The sequence below is a fragment of the Neomonachus schauinslandi genome, chromosome 12 (genome assembly GCF_002201575.2).
Source record: "Neomonachus schauinslandi chromosome 12, ASM220157v2, whole genome shotgun sequence".
Lineage (NCBI taxonomy): Eukaryota > Metazoa > Chordata > Mammalia > Carnivora > Phocidae > Neomonachus > Neomonachus schauinslandi.
In genome coordinates, this window is record NC_058414.1 from 90,666,997 (window position 1) to 90,692,385 (window position 25,389).

The 25,389-nt window shown below is 37.0% G+C and overlaps 1 protein-coding gene across 2 annotated transcripts in view; it reads left to right on the top strand.

Annotated features, from left to right (window-relative positions):
• Positions 1–25,389, top strand: part of TRIM24 (tripartite motif containing 24) — a 118,465-nt gene that overhangs the window by 74,281 nt on the left and 18,795 nt on the right. Inside the window, exons 6-9 of one of the 2 annotated variants that reach the window (XM_021693038.1) lie at positions 1,541–1,655; positions 4,550–4,696; positions 18,809–18,926; positions 21,450–21,718. In XM_021693038.1, the coding sequence (XP_021548713.1) occupies positions 1,541–1,655; positions 4,550–4,696; positions 18,809–18,926; positions 21,450–21,718 (649 nt within the window). The remainder of the gene's footprint in view (positions 1–1,540; positions 1,656–4,549; positions 4,697–18,808; positions 18,927–21,449; positions 21,719–25,389) is intronic. The other variant, XM_044920256.1, reaches the window with a different exon arrangement.

Here is a 25,389-nt window from a genome sequence, read left to right on the forward strand (position 1 = left end):
GTGTAAAAGATCCACCCTTGACAAAATATATTCTTGACTTTTATCTTATTCTATCATGTATACGGTGTGACCTATAAGCCAAAGTTCACTTTTTTGTAACATACAGATGTCCATTTTTTCCTACACCTTTTGTTTAAAAGACTGTATTGTTGCTATTGAATTGCCTTGGTTCCTTTGTAGAAAATCAGTTGACAACATAAGTATAAGGCTACTTCTGAACTCTATTCTTTCTGTTCTCTTGTGTTTTTCTTTTTCGCCAGTACCCCCACTTTCTTCATGACTGTAGGTTTTTATAGTAAGTCTTCAAATCAGGTAGTGTGAATTCTCCAGATTTGTTTTTTTACCTTTCTGTTAGTGGTTTATGCTGTTTCTACAAAGTCATACATTATTGAATGGAAGGATTTTGGTTTTTGAATTGTGGTAAGACTTAAAGAATCCTTGGATTAAATGCTAATTGCTCATATCTGTATAGACTACCTGATTATAAAAGGATTACATTTACTGGGTTGGCTTACTTGGTATTAATTCATTTTTATGCATGTGCAAACATAGCATTGCTTGTCCTTTTTTCATCATGTTCAACCATCATGAGGATTTAAATTAGTTTTGGGGGGTTTGTTTCATTTTGTTTCAGGGGGTTATTTGCTTCCCAGATCTGTCTGGGTTTCTTGATCTCATAGCCAATATTGGTGCCAATTAAATACCTTAAAGAATTTACAACAGAGAATAAAATCCATTCCCTATTTTAAGTTTTAAGTTTAAGTTTTAAGTTTCAGTGGGTAACTTTTGGAGAAACAGACTGGAGAAATGAAACTTTTATTTATCTCAAAATGTTTAGTGTGGGTGTCCCATTATTCTCTTCTGTTTCTATAAGATGGTCTGGTGTGATGCTGTGTATTTTCTTTCTGTCTATCTCAATCTCCATGAAAACAGCATTCCATTTTCTCTAATCAAAGGAGAAACGGTACATGGTAGTTGATGAAACATAAAGTAGTATTTAGCTGCTTATTTCAAGACAAATGTGTTATTAAAAGTAGCAAACTACTATTGTTCTCTTTGCCTCTGTGCAGGTATAATGAATGCTGTACCAGTTCAGATGACTAAGGGTGACACATTTATACTTTCCTACTTCTTAGTTACAGTGGATACAATCAAACACTTTCAGAGTCATGGTTTTCTTGTTTATAAATCATTTTTTTTTTTGTCCACCTTTTAGGCCAAGTATTGATTTTCTTGGGTGATTTTCATCATGATCTTTCCAAACCATATTTTCTTAAAATGTGTTCATTCTCTTGCAATTTTATACATTTTGATTTTAAGATTGAATTAAGTGACTGTGTCTTTCAGAAGAATTACATTTCTGCTATGTCATCTTCAAGAAAGTCGATTCAAACTGAAGGACCCTTAGAAACAGCTGAGCTTTTAAGAGTTTAAAACAAAACTTGGCCTAAGTTACATTAAAAAATCAATTTTACATATTAGAAAACAATATTCTGCCTTAGATTTTAGATTTTTTTCCCCTCTTTCATTTAATTTTCAGGATAATCGAAGTAAATCAAAATCAAAAGCAGGTGGAACAGGATATTAAAGTTGCTATATTTACATTGATGGTAGAAATAAATAAAAAAGGAAAAGCTCTACTGCATCAGCTTGAGGTAAGTTACTGTTAATGGGACAGTATGTTGTAGCAATTTAATATAGTATTTTTTCATGTATTTGTGAATTTGGAATCCCTTTTTCATCTAATTGTTTCCATTTATGACTCAATAATACTTTTCCATTCCCAAGCTTTCTTTCTTTTTTTTTTTTTTTAAAGATTTTTTAATTTATTTATTTGACAGAGAGAGACACAGCGAGAGAGGGAACACAAGCAGGGGGAGTGGGAGAGGGAGAAGCAGGCTCCCCGCAGAGCAGGGAGCCCGATGCGGGACTCGATCCCAGGACCGTGGGATCATGACCTGAGCTGAAGGCAGTCGCTTAACCAACTGAGCCACCCAGGCGCCCCATTCCCAAGTTTTCTTTTGCCCAGTTCTACATTGTAGCTGACAGTTTATGGCTTAGTGTGTACTTGGTAGCACAAAGCACAATGCCTTGCTTGAAGAAGGAGCTCTGTAAATGTTGAAGAGATTAATCATTTTAGATTCATTGAAGTAACAACTTTGGGTCCCCAAAGCGGTGCAACTGAGCAAAAATTCTTAGAATGATAACAAAGCCGTATTTCATTTTCAGACATACACATTTAATTAACCTTTTGAGAAATTAGGTAAAAGGATATGCCTTCTGCTTTCAACATTTTATAGTCTTAACTGTGAAAGCAGTATGTAGCGAGGATTGTTCAAGGCACTTAGGATAGTTGTTTCTCACCATGGTAAGAAAGGTATGGTCTTCGGGGGCTTTATTACACTCATGAAGGTCAGGATCCAAAATCAGTGTTTGAGGTTACAACTTCTTCATGGTATATTAAAGTAATATTAATTGCATGGTATTTTAGTATTCTTTTAGTACATTGGTGCAGAAAGAATTCACAGTAAAGCAGCAATTTACAATGAAAAGAGAATAAGAATTCTGATGTTTAAAGATGCAAAAAAAAAAAAAAAGAAAAAGAAAAAAAACACTCCTAGAAATAATTTAGTTCAAACTCTTTATTTTGTAGTTGACAGAATTATAAGGTCTTTGTCAGAGAGTCCTATCCTTCCTGGGAAAGCATGGTCATTCCCATGGTTTATCAGACATACAAGAACAAAGACTAAAATAATTCTCTGTTCTTCTGGAAACAGATACTTATTTAGTGAAGAAGTGTTCTGTCCAGGCAACCTCATTTACGGGAACTATTTTTTCAAGGTTCTTTGATTTTTTTTTTTTTTTTAAATAGAAGCATTTAAACAATTTAAAAAGTTTTCCAAGCTCTGCTTAAAATCAAACATCACTTAGATTTGCTTTCTCAGAGATTAGCAGTGCACACATTGCTGTGGCTCTTTCCAGACTTCTCTGTAAATCGGAATCACTTGAAGATAACAAAAGATGACCAGATCCCAAATCTCTGGGAATGAACCTAGTCATCAGTATTATTTGTAATCAACTTTATTGACTTACAGTTCTATACAGTTTTACTCTGGTCCTCGTATCCATTCTCCTGGTTTACAGAATCCTCCTAAAACAAATGTAGCCACTTTTATCTAAGAATCCAGAAATCGGCCCAAATAGTTGTTACCATAGAAGACCCAAGTAACTAGGGCTTCTTGTTGTCAATATGCAATCTCTCCCAAAGTCAACAGAACTTATATTCTTTCTAGTATGTCTCCAAAGAAACATTTAGGATATTTCTGACCTCTGTAAAAAATAAGTAATCTCTAAACTTAAATTAGACGTGACAAAGCCATTGACCGTCATTGCAGTTTTTCCCTTAATTCACTTCACCTGTGTATTTTCCAAATTTGAAACTGACTAGGGTCAGGAACCAGGTTCCTTTTTTTTAATGAGAATGTAAATCCATATTAGAGTGTAGCAATTTTACTGTTAAACTTCAGGATCAGTAGAAAACCCTACTGTCTTCCCCTTTCCTTGCAGACAAAGACTTTTGGATAAAGAACTTTAAAACAACCCAAGTTCAGTGCGCGCTCTCTCTCTGTCTCTCTTTTTTTAAGATTTATTTATTTTAGAAAGAACGTACACACGCAAACGGGGAGGGGCAATGGGAGAGAGAAGATCCTAGGCAGACTCCCCGCTGAGCACAGAGTCTGATGCAGGGCTGTATCCCAGGACCCTGAGATCATGACCTTAGCTGAAACCAAGAGTCTGATGCTTAACTGACTGAGCCACCCAGGCACCCCCAATGCTCTCTACTTTTGATTAATCTGTATTCTTGCTTATGTACTTCGCTTAGAGGTATTCTGTATTCTGCTTTTATGTAGTTTTTCTGAGACTGCATTGGCTCCTCTAGTCATCTTATCAATTGGCTCCCAAGGTAGTTCTCAATAGACAAAAATCATATCCCTTTCTAACCACATACAAAGTATAAGTGTTGTCTACCATATGGCATGACTGGGCACAAAGTGGTTGCAGTCAAGACTGGAATGCCTGAAAAGTGAAATCCTGTGATTGCACAAATTGTGTGATCTGGTAATTTTATTAAGATTGCTGGATGATACTTCTATTTTATTTGTGAATATTGAATTTAACAGGCATTTACTCTGTCATAGTTAATCCATGGCTTTTGTCCCTTTTTGGATATTGGAAGTTGCATGAACAGAGACCTAAATTCCCAGAACCTGTCAAACTAGACCAAGGGCCTGGGGTGGAAGTGGGGATGCAGAGGCAGGAATGGCAGTGGTGATGGTGGTGGCAGCAGCAGCAGCTCTGCAGTATTGGGGCACAGTTTTTTGTGGCAGTGAGAGTGATCCTTTATACTAAGGGAGAAAAACACTAAGCATATTTTAAGTTTCTGTTATTTGGGTTCTCAGAGGTGGCAGTTATTCTAATTTGGTAATCTGGAAATGACCGTTAAAGTATGTTATATGCAGGACGAATGTTGACATTTTCCTCTTTTCAGAGCCTTGCAAAGGACCATCGCATGAAACTTATGCAACAACAACAGGAAGTGGCTGGACTTTCTAAACAATTGGAACATGTCATGCATTTTTCTAAATGGGCAGTTTCCAGTGGCAGCAGTACAGCGTTACTTTATAGCAAGCGACTGGTAAGATAGACTAAGTAATGCATTTAACGCACCATCAAACCGCAGAGAAACAGTGGAGGTATTGGAATACTTGAAATTCAGAAATGTTCATTATTAGTCTGTTTGTACTGCATTGCCCTTTACCTATTTCTAATTTTTTACCTATTTCTAATTTTAATTGGTCAAAATATTTTAGTTTTTAAAAATATATTTAACTGTCATGGTTTAGGTATAACTTCAGTTTTAATCTACCATTGTCATTCCTGTTTTATTCTTTTCTGGGTTTTCTCTGAGTGGCTATTGAACTTAATACTAAAAATAATGATAATAGTAAATATTTCCTGATCACCTATAGTGTGCCAGACACTAATTCTAAACATTTTCCACATAATATTTCACTTAAACTTATGCATCATTTTGAGGGGTGGGGGGTATTGTTTGTTTGAAGTTTTTATTTAAATTCTAGTTAGTTAACATACAGCGTAATATTGGTTTCAGGAGTAGAATTTAGTGATTCCTCACTTACATATAACACCCAGTGCTCATCAGAACAAGTACCCTCCTTAATCCCCATCACCCATTTATGCCTGTCCCCTGCCCACCTCCCTCCCATCCACCCTCAGTTTGTTCTCTATAATTAAGAGTCTCTTAAGGGTTGCCTCCCCCTTCCCCTATGTTCATTTATTTTGTTTCTTAAATTCTTAAATTCTACATATGAGTGAAATCATATGGTATTTGTCTTTGACTGACTTGTTTCACTTAGCATACTACTCTCTAGCTCTATCCATGTCATTGCAAATGGCAAGATTGCATTCTTTTTGATGTCTGGGTAATATTCCATTATGTAATATATGCACCACATCTTTATCCATTCATCAGTCAATGGACATTTGGGCTCTTTCCATAATTTGGCTATTGTTGATAATGCTGCTATAAACATGTGCCCCTTTGAGTCCGCATTTTTGTATCCTTTGCACTACCTAGTAGTGCAATTGCTGGCTCATTTTTTATAGCTAGGGGCACCTGGGTGGCACATTCAGTTAAACTTCTGACTCTTGGTTTCGGCTTAGGTTGTGGTCTCAGGGTCGTGAGGTCAAGGCTGCAAATAAATCTTTAAAAAAAAAAAAAGGCTAGGTATACCGTCCATCCTTATTATATGGATGATGAAACCAAGGCACAGAGTTAAGTCACATGCCTAAGGTTACAAAGTTAAGAGGTATATAACCAGAATTCTGTCTTGGACACCTGAGCTTAGAGGCTGTGTTTCTCTTGTCGACAGTACATTATTTACTCTGGCATCCATCTGTGGTACTGTGTATTTCAACCCCATTTGCTACAGAAGAGTGGCTGTGTTATTAGATGAACAATTTTGATAGTAATCTATAACCTTGCTACTGAAAATATTCAGTCACTGCATACTACTAATCACCCAAGGATTCTGGTTTAATAGTGTGGAGTGGAGCCAGATTCTGTATTTCTTACAAGCTCCTGGGAGATGCTAATGCCACGGATCTGTCAACTATGCCTTTAGTAGCAAGGATCTTGAAGATATGTAGCCACTGGAAGTCGAACCATATAAACATTCTGAAAAATTCCCGCCTTACCTTCATTTTATTAAGGATCCCACAGAGAATTAGCCTTTGAAATCAAATTAGGACATCCAAATCAGCTTTCTGTTCACCTATTCCATTTCTGGAATCAGGTGGCAGAATTTTTCTGTAACCATTTTGAAATAAGGAAATGGACTTCTGGATAAACTTCTATAAACTAGGTTCAAACATTGAGTTCAAGACTTACTAAAAAACTGATTTGTAACTCTTTCTAAAACTATTCCTAATCATGCATTGTATTTACTCTTAGAATTTTTTTCTTTCATAATATTCAATGATACACTCTTTCTTGAGTCTTCTTTTTTAAACTGCTTTATTGATGTATGAAAAACAATTTCTATATAGTACTTACTTTCTCTGTTTTCCTGAATGTTTTTCTGAAAGTGAAACCGAAAAAGAAGAAAAGTAGAAAATTAGAGAATTGTCTTTTTTCAATTATGAATGAAAAATTAGGAATATTGAATATTGTTATTACATACGTGTAAGAAGACATTCATACAGGTAGTCTCTTCTGTTTAAAAATTTCTCTGATTTTATTCTATGATTTTGTTTATAATAAGAGAAAACAGTAAAAATAGAAGATGGTTACTTAATTTGCACAATGATTTCTTGACATAGGAGAGAGGGAGATTGTTTTATTTTACATGTAGGAGAAAATGGGTTCAGCAAATTATAAGGAATCAATTATAAGGAACCAATACCCAATTGACTAAATCATTTTTTTCTAATTTTTAAAAGCCTATGAAACCCAAGTGGGCCTTAAGGCATTACCAGTAGCCAATGTAGTTAATAAAATAATTTGCCTATAATGCATATAGAGCTGAGGCTCATGATTATTTGTAAACACTTATAAGGGTTTCCAACCTTGAAAAATTTGAAATTTGCTGTATCCTACAGCTCTGTTCTTCATAGTTCTTATGCTTGGTACGTATAGCCATGTTTACTCAGGTTATCCTTTAAATGATGGCTTTTATGTGCTTAAAAAAATAAGAAGAAATGCCTTGCAGGTCTGAAATTTCAAGCTCGGCTTGGAATTCTCAGTTCATCTTTTTGCTATAGGAATTATGGTCAATAAAAAACAAAACCCAATGCAACAGTGGAATCTTTTCAGAAGTCCAGTTTTAAATATATTTTGAAACATTTTCACAGTATTTCCTCAGGATTCTTCTGTCAGCCTGTTAACATTGAGTTTATCCTTATATAACTTAGAAGGAAGGCAAGAAATATTGACAGAAGAAAGACCAGGAGAGTAAAGCACTATCATTTTTTTTACTAGCGGTAAATATTTCTATAATAATAGCAATTAGGAAACTATTAAGTTTTAAGTAGTAAAAAGGAGTTCTACAATCTTTTTTCTCCTTTTTCCTCTCCTCCCATCTAATGATTCTTTGAAGACCTTCTTTATGTTTTCCTGAATGTCTCAATGCCAACACCTTGCTTCTAATCCTTGGGGCTCACAGTATATGATGCTCTCTTGCCTGGGTACTGGTAGATTTCTTAGAATGCCTCTTCTTTCTCCTGAATAACTAATGTTCATCTTTTTAGAGACTACCAGCTTCAGTTTAGGTTTGTCTTCCTTTCTTCTTGGCAGCCTTTCATGACCAAGACTGGATTGAATTTCTCTTCTCTGTTTGCAAATCCTTTGTGCATATGTCCATCATACTATTACTGATTTTTATCTACTATTATATTTGCGTATGTTTCTGTGACTCTCATTAGATTTTATACTTCTATTTTTTTTATTATTATGTTAATCCCCATACATTACATCATTAGTTTTAGATGTAGTGTTCCATGATTCATTGTTTGTGCATAACACCCAGTGCTCCATGCAGAACGTGCCCTCCTCAGTACCCACCACCAGGCTAACCCATCCTCCCACCCCCCTCCCCTCTAGAACCCTGTTTGTTTTTCAGAGTCCATCGTCTCTCATGGTTCGTCTACCCCTCCGATTTCCCCCACTTCATTCTTCCCCTCCCGCTACCTTCTTCTTCTTTTTTTTTTTTTTCTTAACATATATTGCATTATTTGTTTCAGAGGTACAGATCTGAGATTCAACAGTCTTGCAAAATTCACAGCACTTACCAGAGCACATACCCTCCCCAGTGTCTAGCACCCAGTCACCCCATCCTTCCCACCCCACCCCCCACTCCAGCAACCCTCAGTTTGTTTCCTGAGATTAAGAATTCCTCATATCAGTGAGATCATATGATACATGTCTTTCTCTGTTTGACTTATTTCACTCAACATAATACCCTCCAGTTCCATCCACGCCGTTGCAAATGGCAAGATCTCATTCCTTTTGATGGCTGCATAATATTCCATTGTATATATATACCACATCTTCTTTATCCATTCATCTGTCGATGGACATCTTGGCTCTTTCCACAGTTTGGCTATTGTGGACATTGCTGCTATAAACATCGGGGTGCACGTACCCCTTCGGATCCCTACTTTTGTATCTTTGGGGTAAATACCCAGTAGTGCAATTGCTGGATCATATGGTAGCTCTATTTTCAACTTTTTGAGGAACCTCCATACAGTTTTCCAGAGTGGCTGCACCAGCTTGCATTCCCACCAACAGTGTAGGAGGGTTCCCCTTTCTCCGCATCCCCGCCAACATCTGTCATTTCCTGACTTGTTAATTTTAGCCATTCTGACAGGTGTGAGGTGGTATCTCATTGAGGTTTTGATTTGGATTTCCCTGATGCCGAGCGATATTGAGCACTTTTTCATGTGTCTGTTGGCCATTTGGATGTCTTCTTTGGAAAAATGTCTGTTCATGTCTTCTGCCCATTTCTTGATTGGATTCTTTGTTCTTTGGGTGTTGAGTTTGATGAGTTCTTTATAGATTTTGGATACTAGCCCTTTATCTGATATGTCATTTGCAAATATCTTCTCCCATTCTGTCGGTTGTCTTTTGGTTTTGTTGACTGTTTCCTTTGCTTTGCAAAAGCTTTTTATCTTGATGAAGTCCCAATAGTTCATTTTTGCCCTTGCCTCCCTTGCCTTTGGCGATGTGTCTAGGAAGAAGTTGCTTCGGCTGAGGTCAAAGAGGTTGCTGCCTGTGTTCTCCTTTAGGATTTTGATGGACTCCTGTCTCACATTGAGGTCTTTCAACCATTTGGAGTCTATTTTTGTGTGTGGTGTAAGGAAATGGTCCAGTTTCATTCTTCTGCATGTGGCTATCCAATTTTCCCAACACCATTTGTTGAAGAGACTGTCTTTGTTCCATTGGACATTCTTTCCTGCTTTGTCAAAGATGAGTTGACCATAGAGTTGAGGGTCCATTTCTGGGCTCTCTATTCTGTTCCATTGATCTATGTGTCTGTTTTTGTGCCAGTACCATGCTGTCTTGATGATGACAGCTTTGTAATAGAGCTGGAAGTCCAGAATTGTGATGCCGCCAGCTTTGCTTTTCTTTTTCAACATTCCTCTGGCTATGCGGGGTCTTTTCTGGTTCCATACAAATTTTAGGATTATTTGTTCCATTTCTTTGAAAAAAGTGGATGGTATTTTGATGGGGATTGCATTGAATGTGTAGATTGCTCTAGGTAGCATTGACATCTTCACAATATTTGTTCTTCCAATCCATGAGCATGGAACATTTTTCCATTTCTTTGTGTCTTCCTCAATTTCTTTCATGAGTATTTTATAGTTTTCTGAGTACAGATCCTTTGTCTCTTTGGTTAGATTTATTCCTAGGTATCTTATGGTTTTGGGTGCAATTGTAAATGGGATCAACTCCTTAATTTCTCTTTCTTCTGTCTTGTTGTTGGTGTATAGGAATGCCACTGACTTCTGTGCATTGATTTTCTATCCTGCCACTTTACTGAATTCCTGTATGAGTTCTAGCAGTTTTGGGGTGGAGTCTTTTGGGTTTTCCACATAAAGTATCATATCATCTGCAAAGAGTGAGAGTTTGACTTCTTCCTTGCCAATTTGGATGCCTTTGATTTCTTTTTGTTGTCTGATTGCTGTGGCTAGGACTTCCAATACTATGTTGAATAGCAGTGGTGATAGTGGACATCCCTGCCGCGTTCCTGACCTTAGGGGGAAAGCTCTCAGTTTTTCCCCATTGAGAATGATATTCGCTGTAGGTTTTTCATAGATGGCTTTTATGATATTGAGGTATGTACCCTCGATCCCTATACTCTGAAGAGTTTTGATCAAGAAAGGATGCTGTACTTTGTCAAATGCTTTTTCTGCATCTATTGAGAGGATCATATGATTCTTGTTCTTTCTTTTATTAATGTATTGTATCACATTGATTTGCGGATGTTGAACCAACCTTGCAGCCCAGGGATAAATCCCACTTGGTCATGGTGAATAATCCTTTTAATGTACTGTTGGATCCTATTGGCTAGTATTTTGGTGAGAATTTTTGCATCCATGTTCATCAGGGATATTGGTCTGTAATTCTCCTTTTTGATGGGGTCTTTGTCTGGTTTTGGGATCAAGGTAATGCTGGCCTCATAAAATGAGTTGGGAAGTTTTCCTTCCATTTCTATTTTTTGGAACAGTTTCAGAAGAATAGGTATTAATTCTTCTTGAAATGTTTGGTAGAATTCCCCTGGGAAGCCATCTGGCCCTGGGCTTTTGTTTTTTGGGAGATTTTTGATGACTCCTTCAATTTCCTTAGTGGTTATAGGTCTGTTCAGGTTTTCTATTTCATCCTGGTTCAGTTTTGGTAGTTGGTACATCTCTAGGAATGCATCCATTTCTTCCAGGTTATTTAATTTGCTGGCATAGAGTTGCTCATAATATGTTCTTATAATTGTTTGTATTTCTTTGGTGTTGGTTGTGATCTCTCCTCTTTCATTCATGATTTTGTTGATGTGGGTCATTTCTCTTCTCTTTTTGATAAGTCTGGCCAGGGGTTTATCAATCTTGTTAATTCTTTCAAAGAACCAGCTCCTAGTTTCGTTGATCTGTTCTACTGTTCTTTTCGTTTCTATTTCATTGATTTCTGCTCTGATCTTTATTATTTCTCTTCTCCTGCTGGGTTTAGGCTTTATTTGCTGTTCTTTCTCCAGCTCCTTTAGGTGTAGGGTTAGGTTGTATACTTGAGACCTTTCTTGCTTCTTGAGAAAGGCTTGTATTGCTATATACTTTCCTCTTAGGACTGCCTTTGCTGCATCCCAAAGATTTTGAATAGTTGTGTTTTCATTTTCATTGGTTTCCATGTATTTTTTTAATTCTTCTTTAATTTCCTGGTTGACCCATTCGTTCTTCAGTAGGATGCTCTTTAGCCTCCATGTATTTGAGTTCTTTCTGACTTTTGTCTTGTGATTGAGCTCTAGTTTCAAAGCATTGTGGTCTGAAAATAGGCAGGGAATGATTCCAATCTTTTGGTACCGGTTGAGACCTGATTTATGACCTAGGATGTGATCTATTCTAGAGAATGTTCCATGGGCACTAGAGAAGAATGTGTATTCCGTTGCTTTGGGGTGGAATGTTCTGAATATGTCTGTAAAGTCCATTTGGTCCAGTGTGTCATTTAAAGTCTTTATTTCCTTGTTGATCTTTTGCTTAGATGATCTGTCCATTTCAGTGAGGGGGGTGTTAAAGTCCCCCACTATTATTGTATTGTTGTTGATGTGTTTCTTTGTTTTTGTTATTAATTGGCTTATATAATTGGCTGCTCCCATGTTAGGGGCATAGATATTTACAATTGTTAGATCTTCTTGTTGGATAGATCCTTTAAGTATGATATAGTGTCCTTCCTCATCTCTTATTACAGTCTTTGGTTTAAAATCTAATTTGTCTGATATAAGGATTGCCACCCCAGCTTTCTTTTGGTGTCCATTAGCATGGTAAATGGTTTTCCACCCCCTCACTTTCAATCTGGGGCTGTCTTTGGGTCGAAAATGAGTCTCTTACAGACAGCATATCGATGGGTCTTGTTTTTTAATCCAGTCTGATAGCCTGTGTCTTTTGATTGGGGCATTTAGCCCATTTACATTCAGGGTAACTATTGAAAGATAGGAATTTAGTGCCATTGTATTGCCTGTAAGGTGACTGTTACCGTATATTGTCTGTGTTCCTTTCTGGTCTATGTTGCTTTTGGGGTCTCTCTTTGCTTAGAGGACTCCTTTCAAGATTTCCTGTAGGGCTGGTTTTGTGTTTGCAAATTCCTTTAGTTTTTGTTTGTCCTGGAAGCTTTTTATCTCTCCTTCAATTTTCAATGACAGCCTAGCTGGATATAGTATTCTTGGCTGCATATTTTTCTCATTTAGTGCTCTGAATATATCCTGCCAGTCCTTTCTGGCCTGCCAGGTCTCTGTGGATAGGTCTGTTGCCAATCTAATGTTTCTACCCTTGTAGGTTACATATCTCTTCTCCCGAGCTGCTTTCAGGATTTTCTCTTTGTCTATGAGACTCGTAAGTTTTACTATTAGATGTCGGGGTGTTGACCTATTTTTATTGATTTTGAGAGGGGTTCTCTGTGCCTCCTGGATTTTGATGCCTGTTTCCTTCCCCAAATTAGGGAAGTTCTCTGCTATAATTTGCTCCATTATACCTTCTGCCCCTCTCTCTCTCTCTCTTTTTCTTCTGGGATCCCAATTATTCTAATGTGGTTTCGTCTTATGGTATCGCTTATCTCTCGAATTCTGCCCTCGTGATCCAGTAGTTGTTTATCTCTCTTTTTCTCAGCTTCTTTATTTTCCATCATTTCATCTTCTATATTACTGATTCTCTCTTCTGCCTCATTTATTCTAGCAGTTAGCGCCCCCATTTTTGATTGCACCTCATTAATAGCCTTTTTGATTTCTACTTGGTTGGATTTTAGTTCTTTTACTTCTCCAGAAAGGGTTTCTCTAATAACTTCCATATTTTTTTCAAGCCCAGCTAGTATCTTTAAAGTGATGATTCTGAACTCTAGATCTGACATCGTACTAATGTCCGTATTGAGTAGGTCCCTGGCAGTCGGTACTACCTCTTGTTCTTTTTGTTGAGGTGATTTTTTCTGTCTTGTCATTTTGTGCAGAGGAGAATAGATTAATGAGAGAACAAAATGCTAGCAGAGTAACAACGTCCCCAGAAAATATACTCTAAACAAATCAGAAAAAACCTTCCAGAAAGTGGTCGCTTTTCTGATGAGAGAGTTGTTGCTCTTCTTTTCTTCGATCTCCTGTTGAGTTTGTAGGTGTTCAGAATGGTTTGGTCCCTATCCAGCTGAATTCCTGAGACCAGACGAAATCCAGGTCTCCTACTCCTCCGCCACCTTGCTCCGCCCCCCTAGATTTTATACTTCTTAAAGGTAGGAATTTTGTGTTAATGACTGCTTGATGTATAGGAATGAAACAAAAGATTGATGGTGAAAAAATGGCAGATACGACATCTTCTGTCAGAAACTCTCTGCATGTTAATTTTTACAGGATTGGAAATTCAGATACTTAATTTCTTCTTTATTTTAACTTCAATAGAAAGGAGATAATATACAGCAGTGCTATTTGGAAAGCTGTTTTGATGTCTTTTATATTTTAAAAAAGTTTTTTCATGTTTTGCTTTTTGAACAGTAGCTAAGTTTTCAGTGTGAAACCTGAGTACATTTAAGTTCAGATATATCTGAAAGGATTAACAGGTATATTTTAGGAACCGTTGGGGTGCCTGGCTGGCTCAGTCAGTTAAATGTCTGCCTTTGGCTCTGGTCATGATCCCAGAGTCCAGGGATCGAGCCCCGCTTCGGGCTCCTTGCTCAGCGGGGAGCCTACTTCTCCCTCTCCCTCTGCCTGCCACTCCCCCTGCTTGTGCTCTTTCTCACTCTCTCAAATAAATAAATAAAATCTTTAAAAAAAAAAAAAAAAGTATATTTAATGAAGCATCATCTTCTACACCAGCCAGGCTTTATGACTTTTCAGAATTATCTAAAACATGTATCAGGAGATTTGACAAGGTTTACATTTTAGATGGGTAATAAAATAATTTGACAGTAAGAGAGGTCTTCTATCTTGACAGCAAAATACATCAGGAAAAAAAAAATGTTACTTAATGAATAGTTTGCCCAAGTTTGATATTACTTTTAGACCTTGGCACAACTTAATTTGCAGATAGTAGCTATCTGAGTTGTAAATAAATGTGTCTTTTATTTTCTCAATAGCAAAAGAAGGGATTTATAGTCTAGTTAGTACCGGAAGGAGGGAAAGGTATGTCCCAAGGGGTTTACCTCATAGTTCCCTTTATTTAGAGCTGTTTTTCTTTTAAGAAAGTGCTCACATTTCTGATTTTAACCATTTTTCTGCATTAATGATAAAGAAGGGAAAAGTTTATGTCACAGTGTAAATCAATAACTGTAGAATAGTAGATATGAAGAAGCATATTTGGTCACAATCGTAGAGGTAATTAAGGAGTGATCAGAGTATACTAATCTAGTGAGTAGAGAATTGATGGAACAGGACTTCAGTGTAATCCTAGAATACCTCTTTGCAAAATACTAATCAGTTACTAAGGGGGAAATCTAGTGAATTTAAGGTGGAGAAACTGGGCAGCAAAATTGCCAGGTGATAAGGATTTGTATCAGCAGTTGTGGGACAGATTGACATCCTGAGCTTCCTGATCTGATGCACTAAGAAATGCACATTTCGGGCGCCTGGGTGGCTCAGTTGGTTAAGCGACTGCCTTCGGCTCAAGTCATGATCCTGGAGTCCCAGGATCGAGTCCCGTATCGGGCTCCCTGCTGAGCACGGAGTCTGCTTCTCCCTCTGACCCTCCCCCCTCTCATGTGTTCTCTCTCTCATTCTCTCTCTCTCAAATAAATAAATAAAATCTTAAAAAAAAAAAAAAAGAAATGCACATTATTATTTATGTGGGATTCCTGACAAGAATGCCTTACTAAGTCTGATCAGGAGGAACTACACTCAGACCCATGTTGAAGGTCATCTTGCAGAATATAAGACCCGAACTTTTCAAAGCCATCAAGGACATAAATGACAGGGAAAGACTAACGAACTGCAGAGAAGTGACAACTAAATGCACCCTGTATTCCTTGATAGCATTCTGGGAAGTGACCCTGTTGGGAGAGTTGCCATTTGAATGAGGCCTTTGGATTGGAATGTAGTGTTGTGACAAACCTGCTTTTAGAATTTGGAACTTGCTGCTTATGTTAAGAGGATCTATGTTTTAAGATACACTCACTGGAGTGTTTGGGGTAGACAGAACCTCATGTCTGCAACTTGCTGTCACAAGGTTCAGAAAAAGACAAGTAATAGTGCAGAAGCAGTTGGGCGGGCGCTCGAAGAAATGTGCTAATACATTAACAGTTGGGAAATCTGGGTGAAGAGTTCAGTTTTCAACAATTTTAAAATTATTTCAAAATGATTAAATTTTGGGAAATGGTAAAACACGCGTGTATTTATGAAGGAAAATTCTTGGAATAATTATTTTGGTTAGCATTTTTACAGTGAGAACTGTTAGAGGATGTAAAAAATTAAAGGGAGGAAAAACTTAGGGAGAAGAGCATTGTGTTGCGTGCTGTTTGCTAAACACTGTGCCATGTATGCCACACAGTCCCAAAATAAGTTCGTGGTTTCTTATTCAGGATTTAGTATAGCTGTTGGACATAATTTAGCAACTGAAACAAATGTATTCAACACTTACTTATTGAATACCTGCTACATATCAGGCAGCATTCTAAGCACTGGGAGAACAGAAAACAAAATAAAATCTTTGCCCTCAAGGAGTTGCATTTTAGTGGAGAGAGACAGTGCTGAAATAAATAAAATATGTATACTGCTCCATGGTGTTAAGTGCTCTAGAGAAAGGTAAATTAAGGAAAGGAGTCTGGGAACATTGAGGTGGGGATTGTAGTTTTAGTTATGTAAGTCTATCTGAAGAGGGTGATATTTGAGCAAATACTGATGGAAATGAGGAAGCAAGCCCTGTAGGAAGTAAATACTCAAGGGAAGTAAATTCTGGCAGAGCACACAGCAAGTGCAAATATAGAGGTGGAAGTTTTTGTGATATAGATACAAGGAGGCCTGAGGGGCTGGAACAGAGTGAAGGAGCAGAAAGTAGTACGAGTAAGGTCAGAGAAGTAATGCAAAGTCAAATAGCACAAGCGTTGTAATTCATTACGAGGACGTTAGTTTTTAATCTAAGATGGGGAACCATTGGAGAGACGGACTTGAGGAGAAGAAGGACAGAATATGATTTATATTTTAACAGTCACTGGCTACTGAGAATAGATTAGAGGTAGTTGAGGGCAAGAGAGAAATAAGGGAGACCAGTTGAATCTTACTGCAGCAAGGTGGCTTTTCCAAGGTGGTAGCAGGAGAATTAATAGAGTTGATGGGAAAACTGATAGGGTTATCCATCTTTTAAGGAGAGAACCAGTAGGATTTGCTGACAGGTTGAATGTAGGGCTTGAGAAGTAGAAAGGAACCACGGACTAACTCAGCAGTCGGAAAAGTAGTGCTACCAATAATGGAGATGGAGAAGATTATAGGACAAAAAGACTTGAAGAGAAAGATCAGAAGTTCCCTTTTAGACATACTAAATTTGAGGTGCCTGTCAGACAGCCAGGTGGAGATGTTGACTAAGAAGTTTGAAATGCAAGTTCAAAAGAGAGATCCAGACTTGGGATACAAATTAAGGAGTCATTTAAACTATGAGACTATATCAGATCACTAAAACTATGTGGGAATAGGAGAAAAGAGGGCAGTTGCAAGACAAAGAACCAACACTGGAGGCTGTGATGGTGCATTGGAACCCAAACCTATTCTCAGTGGCCCCAAAAAGTAGCAGCTGCTAAAATAAAGGCAAAACCATGAGAGTATAGTATGCTGAAAGCCAAGTGAAGGAAATGGTTTCAGAAAAGAATGGGAGGAGGGGAACAGGGGGCAGTAAAAATAGATGAGTTTTTTTTAAGAGTTTGCTGTAAAAAAGCAGAAAAATGGGGCAATGGATGGTAGGAGGAAAGGAGCCAAGAGTTTGTTTTTAGCTGGGAAAAGTTAAAGCATGTTTATATGTTGATAAGAGTGATCCAGTAAAATGGAAGCCTAGGTGATACAGGAGAGGGAAGAAAATTGCTGAGCAGTGTCCATAAGTAGGCAAGAAGGGTTGGATACTGTTGCACAAGTGGAAGGATTGACTTTAGAAGCATGGCCATTTAGGGGCACCTGGTGGCTCAGTCAGTTAAGCTTATGGCTTGATTTCAGCTCAGGTCATGATCTCAGGGTCCTGGGATCAAGCCCCACATCAGGCTCCGAGCTCCTTGGGGGAGTTTGCTTGAGATTCTCTACACCCCACCCCATCCCCCAGCACCAGCTCCGTGTGTGCACTCTCTCACGCTCGCTCTCTGTCTTTCTCAAATAAATAAAATCTAAAAAAAAAAAAAAAAAAACATGGCCATTTAATCCATTGTAATAGGAGGGAACACTAATACAAGTGGTGAGAATTTGTAGAAGGCCCCTGATTGTTCCTGCTTTCTCAGTAAAATTGTAAGCAAAATCATCAGCTGAGATTGAGAATGGGAGAGGAAGGAGAGCTAGAGATTTAAGAAAATTCAAATAGTCATTTAGGAGAGTAGGGAAGTAAAGTACCAGAAAAATGTCATGATAGCCAGTCAACCTTAGGGGCCTACTTGAAGTAAATTGTCATGTGTTTATTAGTCCAGTTAAATCTGCAGAGGCAAAAGTTGGGTTTAACCAGGGTTGTTTTATTTTGTTTGGGGAAAGGTTGAGAGGGAAGGGAGTATGTGAGAGAAAGAGGTATCAAGGGTATATGCAACGTGATTATGGTGATTGACCCTGGGATTTCAGCCAGGTAAGGTTAATGGTGAGGTGAGATCAAAGGACAGGGAAAAATTATAAGAGCACTTATAGGACCTTCAAGTTTATAGGATTATTGGTACTTGGGCACTAGAGAAAGATGGAAAGAAGGATCAACTGGTTGGATATTAAAATCGTCAAGAATTATGACAAAAGTAATGTTAGAGATGGTGATAATGAGCCAGGAACTAAATTCTTCAAGGACTGAGGGAGAATGACCAAGTATTCACTGAGGACAACAGTGTGGAAGGAGGTGGGTGGTATGGTGTGATGACGTGAGATTGAAAACATAGGAGCAAGGAGAACCATCCCTAGCAGGCCAACTTATGGGCTGAGATTAATTTGTACTTTGCATAACTCATCAGCCCCCTAATCTAAATTTTGAATCCTTCTTTAAAAGAGTAAGTAAAATAAATAAAAGAGCAAATGTGTTAAAATTTATTTTATTTTACAAATATTTAGTTGGTGCTTCTCTGAAGTTTTAGTAATTCAAAAAACTGCCTTTAACCAACCTATCACTTTAAGATACTTTTCAGTTTTGTATTCAGTAGTATAGCTAATTGAATTATATCTCAAAACTTTTTAACATGTTAAAAAAAAAAACACTTATCCACGTTTATAACTTAGATATGATTACTTATTTTGTGTTAGCGTACATACCAGAGACCATTTTTTGTGTATTTACTGGGAACTTAATAAATTATTTGCCTGATTAAAGACACCAATGTCTAGTTGTCTCTCCTTTCTTCTAGATTACATACCGGTTACGGCACCTTCTTCGAGCAAGGTGTGATGCTTCCCCAGTGACCAACAATACCATCCAGTTTCACTGTGATCCTAGTTTCTGGGCTCAAAATATTATCAATTTAGGTAGGCCCTTATGTCCATTTTCTCAAAGTGCCATTTGTTTTTGGAACTCTTCATGATTATGATATGTTAGTGAAAATGTATTCCCTTCCACCCCCTAAGTGTTTTTATTACCTTGTTTTGAAGACATGGAATTTTTGCCAGTATTTTATTAATGTTATGTATATGTGTGATGCATGCATGAATACAAATACACATGTAAATAAATGGATGATATGAACATCCTTTATATCGACTCACAGGGTATCTAGACTTTGGGATTTAGAAGTTCTTTTTTCCATAGAATCTTGTTTCTGTTGTTAACTATAGGTTTATCAGAATGGGGTGATAAAACTTTTGACTCATGACTGCCATCGATACAGGATTTTTGATATTTGGAATGTTTTCTGATAAAATAGTATTATTTCTCCTATTGGCTTACTTATTCTTTATACCCAGTCATGAAGCGCCTAAAGGTTCATTTGCTTGATCTTGCTAGGGAAGACTTCTCATTTTTTTATTCTGCCTTTTATGTAATAACTATATATTTTTAAACTTCCTAATTAGAGTGTAACATGCACACAGAAAAGTGCCCCAGTTTTAAGTATTAGAGCCCACTGAATTATCACAAAGGGAGACTCTCATTTTGGCAAGATTAGGAGCTCAAATATCTTTGCAGGCAGTTCAGCAGAAAGTTATTCCTTTAGCTTCCTTACAGTATTTGCTAGTAGAAAAAGTGTTCACTTTTTGCCTCTTCATTTCTCACAGGGAATCTATAGAAGAAGAAATTTAAGAATTCCCTATACATTCTTCATCAACCACTAATGCAGTCCCTTTGATGACAGTTTTTGGTCTCATTGACTATGTTTCAAAATTATCAAAGATGGTTGCTTTCCTTTCCTAGGCTGGATTCTGGGTAAGAAAGGAAGAAATGGCTAGAAAGGGAGAGAGCCAGTGCTGTCATAATATACCAAGAAAGGAAGCAATAAGCTTACGCAAATCTCATCCATACAACAGAAGAACAAAAAGGATGGTGATAGGTGACCTCTGTGGCTCAGTTTCAAAGTGCATGCAGCAACGTATTTATTGAGAGGTAGCAGGCATCTGGAATCACACACAGTCTCACCTATATTACTAAAAAGAAGCATCTTAATACAAAGTGTGTTTATAAGTAACTATCTCTTACCCTTCCCCACTGAACCACCACACAGTCAGCTCTACAGAGTACCTATCCACATAATGTCATATACGGAAATAAATGTACTTAAAATCATATTGCTTATACTATAAAACCACATGATGTAGACATAGGTAAAATTAAGAATATGTGTGTAACTATATACACATAAGTGGATATAGTTTTAGATAAATCTATATCAGCAAAAACAATAAAAACAGCATCCCTATTTGTGAAGTTTGTGAAAATCCTATAATAAAATTAAACCGTATCCTTTACTGTAAGTCTTCTCAGAGCTATCATTTACAGCTGTGTAAATTGTCATTTACAATGAGATTTGCATTTTAAATATTCTAAGAAGGAGACAAGTTTCCCAAACTTGTTTATCCATGGCTTCTGAGAAATAGAAGAGTGTGAGGGAAAAATACTGATATAGATGAACATTCAATTAGTGTCTTGGTGAGTTTAGGTAAGTTGTTCAATCTCTCTGAACCCTTAGATCCCTTATCTATAAAAAGGACTTACAGATATACATAGATTTAATATCATATTGCCTAACATAGAGTATTTAATGAATGATAACCATATTTTTTTAGGATGTTTATGCTTAGTAAATCAGAAACATTTGAGTCTCTGCTGTTGAAGAAGTCAAGCTTTGCCTTGTGCTTTAATCAGACCTATTTAGAGGCACCTTTAAATTCTAAAAGTGTAACTGTAAGCCAGAGTATTGTCTGTCAGAGAACTGATGTGTTATGCACTGTGAAGACATAAGGAATTTGAGAGATTACGAATTGCTCATACTAAAGAATCAGAAATATACTGTGGAGTTTTAGAACCAATGTCAGGTTTGCCTGTTTTGTTTTGATAAACAACAGCAGTTACGATACAGTATGAGGCTCCCTGAGCAGACTGCAAGGCCTGCCTTTTTCAACTACACGTCTGTTTGTGGCCGGTTTTCTTCAGGTATTTCAACCCAAACAATATATAATGACAGATAATGCAAAAACTGTAGATAGGAGAGTTCAACTTTTAGGCGAGACATGTTAAAGAGATTTTTAAAAATACTAAAACAATCACTAATATTTTTGGAAAAGTTATTTTTCGTAAAAATGTGTTATTGTGGGTCTGTTATTTTTAAATGAATTAATAATAAGTAAAAAATGTTTTTAATAGTTTCTAATATGGTAGAATTTGATAGCTAGAACTTACATAAGCAAAAGCTCTTTGGGGCCTTCTATTTTTAAGAGTGTAAACTGTTTCTGAGACCAAAAAATTTCTTGGCAATCTGGAGTTCAGCAAAAATAGCCTTACAAAATACAGTATTTCACTATCAGAAAAACTTGAGAACTTAACTTTTTCTCTTTGATTAGGTTCTTTAGTAATTGAAGATAAAGAGAGTCAGCCACAAATGCCTAAGCAGAATCCTGTCGTGGAACAGAATTCACAGCCACCAGGTGGTTTATCTTCAAACCAGTTATCCAAGTTTCCAACACAGATCAGCCTAGCTCAATTACGACTCCAGCATATGCAGCAACAGGTAATGGCTCAGAGGCAACAGGTGCAACGGAGGCCAGCACCTGTGGGTTTACCAAACCCTAGAATGCAGGGGCCCATCCAGCAACCTTCCATCTCTCATCAGGTAAATTTGGAAGCAGGCCTGTCCTAACTTAGATAATTATAGTACAATTGTATTCAGCATCTCTTAAAATAACCAAGACATCTGTCATCTATGATTTAAATATATGAATCTATAAAACTTTATCAGAAGTATCCCTGATTTAACTCCTAGTTTTTAGTCCTTTGCAAAAAGAAATTAATGGTTTATTGAGCTGGGACAACTATTTTCATCTACTCTTTGTTGTCTTCAAATTATAACCGAGGATAAATCATTGCATTCCTAAACAACCCATGCCTATGGCTGATGGTAAAGTTGTGTATCTGTAACTCATCATTCCCGTGTGAGTGCTTCAGAATGATTCATACTTCAGTTATCTGGTATTTGTGGGGATGCAGTGTTTAGGAAAACCACCGCACATCTTAGAAATTAGGGTAAAATGAAATAGGAAAGGGTTGGGGAGTGGTTCACTAGAAATCTCCCTTCAGACTCTATTTCTGAGCAGGTATTCCATGAACCATTCTTATTTTTACTAGATATGAAGTATTCCATTTACTTTTAATCTGATTTTTGAAGATAAGTTTATATGCTCTGTTAAGGAGTTTCACCATCCTGCTCAAGTTAGACCTGGGCATAATTACTAAAAATTTACTCAGGAATGTAAAGTCTTATTAATTCATACAAATTGTTATTTATTAATTTACACTCTTCCTATTTCTGAGAAGGATTTGAAGTGGTATACTTCAGATGGATTGACACGATCCCTTCTCGGCCTTTTGGCTAAGATCAAGTGAAATGGATTGACACGAATGAAATGGAACAGGGTTTAATAAGAATTAAAGCGTGCAGAAGTAGGCTAAGAATTCTTTTACTTGAGAACAAGACTTAGAGCAGAATTTTTTTCTCAACCAAAGAAAACAAGAAACAGATATAATATCTATATTATTTGGTAAAAAGGAAACATGCCAGTTAACTAGGGAAGAAACTTTTTACTAGTATTTTTCTAGCACTAAGAGGAATGTATAATGTGGTTCTCTATGAAAAAGTAATTAAATGGCATAATAGTATTTTTTGTAGCAGATTTACAAAACGTGAAATTGGTCTTCATAGGGCTCTTACTTCAACCCTGAATAAAGTTATGGACATGTGTAGATCCTGATTTTGGCAAGTTGCTTCTGTGAAGACCTAAAGCAATTTATTTCAGGCTTACGGTTTTGTAGAATTTGATTAAGAAGGCATGTCAAACCCAGGGGAATATTAATACACCTTGTAGATTATTCCTCTAGAACTTTGTTTTAACTCACGTTTTCACAGGAAGTAATTAATAAAGAATTTAAGAGGTCTTTGGTGAGTGTTCCATGGGAAAAGACTTGTACACTTTAGATACCAGGAGCACAACTGACAGAGTTGAAATTTTAAGAAAATTGAGGAATAATTTTGTCATTACCTCTGCAGACTGATAAACTGCAGGTAGACTTCAAAGAGTACCAAAATATTTCTAAAGATAAATTTAAAAAGAAGAGAAAGTTGAGTGCCTAGTACTAAGCATTTGCATGATTAATATTTATCTTAAGTGTCTGGGAGATAGAAAAGTGATTTTTATTTAAGTTTATTAACGTGAAAAAAAAGGATAAATTCATTATTTGTGTTAATTGCCGTTTCACTAAGAAGTAAGGAACTGAGGCAGTTAGTAGATTCTGTGTGACTTGGTCCCTCTGTCATTGTTATTTGTAAGCAGTGACAAAGAAAATGATCTCTGAGCCTTTGGTCTACTTATTTCAGAAATTTGCTTTTGATCTTATTTTTCCTCTCTAGGATTTACTGCTATATAATCTATATAATACACAGTCTGTATTATGAAACCTATTTTTCTTTCCTAGAAATGAAGTAATTTTCACATCTTTTGGTCGTTCCCTCACACAGTATTGTTTTTCTACTACTTTCAGTGACTCCTGAATCTTCTTTCATACTCTCATCTCTCATTTTTATGTGTTCTCTGCCAAATACTCATACATTTTTCACTCATCAATTTGTCCTCCTCCATAAGCTTTTACACTGCTCTGCCTAGCTATATACTTAGTTTTCTACCAGTTTATTTACATATAGGTGTGGGAAGGTGTCTGTCTATAAGGAGGTTGTGTGTGCCTCTGGCTTTGTGGGTATGCTCAAATCATACTCTACATCTGTCCATAGGACACAGTTAAATTTGAAGGACTACTTCTCAAAGTTGCTTACATGAGAGTTCCTTATGTCTTCTTCCTCTGAATATTAACCATGTGATCTGCATGGTAAAGAGTTGTGTGGTGCTAAGGTAGGATACAGAACTAAGTGATACAAACCTAACAGACTGTGCATCTGTTTATTCAGCAATATGCAGTCTACTCCAGTGGACAGGTCGCAGTTTGTTAGAGAGCACGGTCACCTGTGTTGTTTTATACATAATTCACAGCAGCGGTTCTCACTCCTGAGTCAGATTTACTGCTGTGGACATACTCTTGTTCATATGTGTACATTAATTTTCCTGAACAGTGGATGGATGTTAGAAGGACATCTGCTATCCTTCATGGTTATTACGCACAGCTGGGGACTACTGACCTAGAATACAATCAAAACTTATAATCATAAAGGTACTTAGAGTGAGGGTGAGGATAATGATGTTTATATGTCAGTTTGCTTAAGTGCTCAATTATTTCTCTATTCTCTTTTTTCCTTCTGTATCTTCCTTGCAAATTAGTTGATTCCATTTAATTAAAGTAGCACTGGTTTTGCTTTTTCTCTTATGCTCATAACTAGTTCCTAATCTTATTCTTCAAAGTTGCCTCCCCTGCTAACACAATCAACTATAACAGTTTAGGAGAGGGGAAAAAAAGCACCTCACGTCTTATCAGACTCTGAGCTCCTTGATGGCAGGGTTGACATCCATTCCGACACCAATTTCTCAGAGTACAATATTCTAGCATCAAGTGTCATTTCTTGACTTTATCAGTGTATAAATCTCAGTCTGGGTGGGGCTGTGAGAGTGGGGTAGCAAAGGGCTAATGTAAGTTCCTTTATTCTCTCTTAAGGACCGTTTTGGATGATTTCCATGCTTTTTAAAAAGTTACCGCTTAGATAAATTTAGAAGTTCTTCACTATTTCCACTGTAATTCCCCAACTGTTTTCTGTTTGTTTCTCTGATACAAAACGCTTCAAGTCACAAAACTTTAAAAATCAAAGAGAATTGCTATGGCTTCAGGCTTATGCGTCCGTACGGTTATGACATTTCCTCTAATATTTTTCTCTTCTTCACCCACAGAATTTCCCTTGGTCTTGAAACAGTATCTAAATCTATTTTTCATTGGGTCCATAATTGCTGGCCGTTCTTGAGAGTTACTGAGGGTGAACCCAGTGCCAACTAATTTGTAAGAGAGGGGAAAGAGAAGCATTTACCCAGGAAAAGAAAGTAAATTCCACAAATGAGAAAGAAGAAGCAAAGATAGAGGGCAGGGCTACCTTTTATAGCTGTCTTCCTTCAGAGGACCAAAAGTTAAGGTGCTGTTACTTCAGCCCTACAAATTTCACATGTTTGTCCCCTTGTGAATATGGACGTTAATACTTCCCTTTCTGAGAAGTTCTAATCATATACAGTTTAGAGAGCTAAAAATAAGTACATGCTTTACAATAAGTTGCCAACCTTAGAATTGGTTCACCACGAG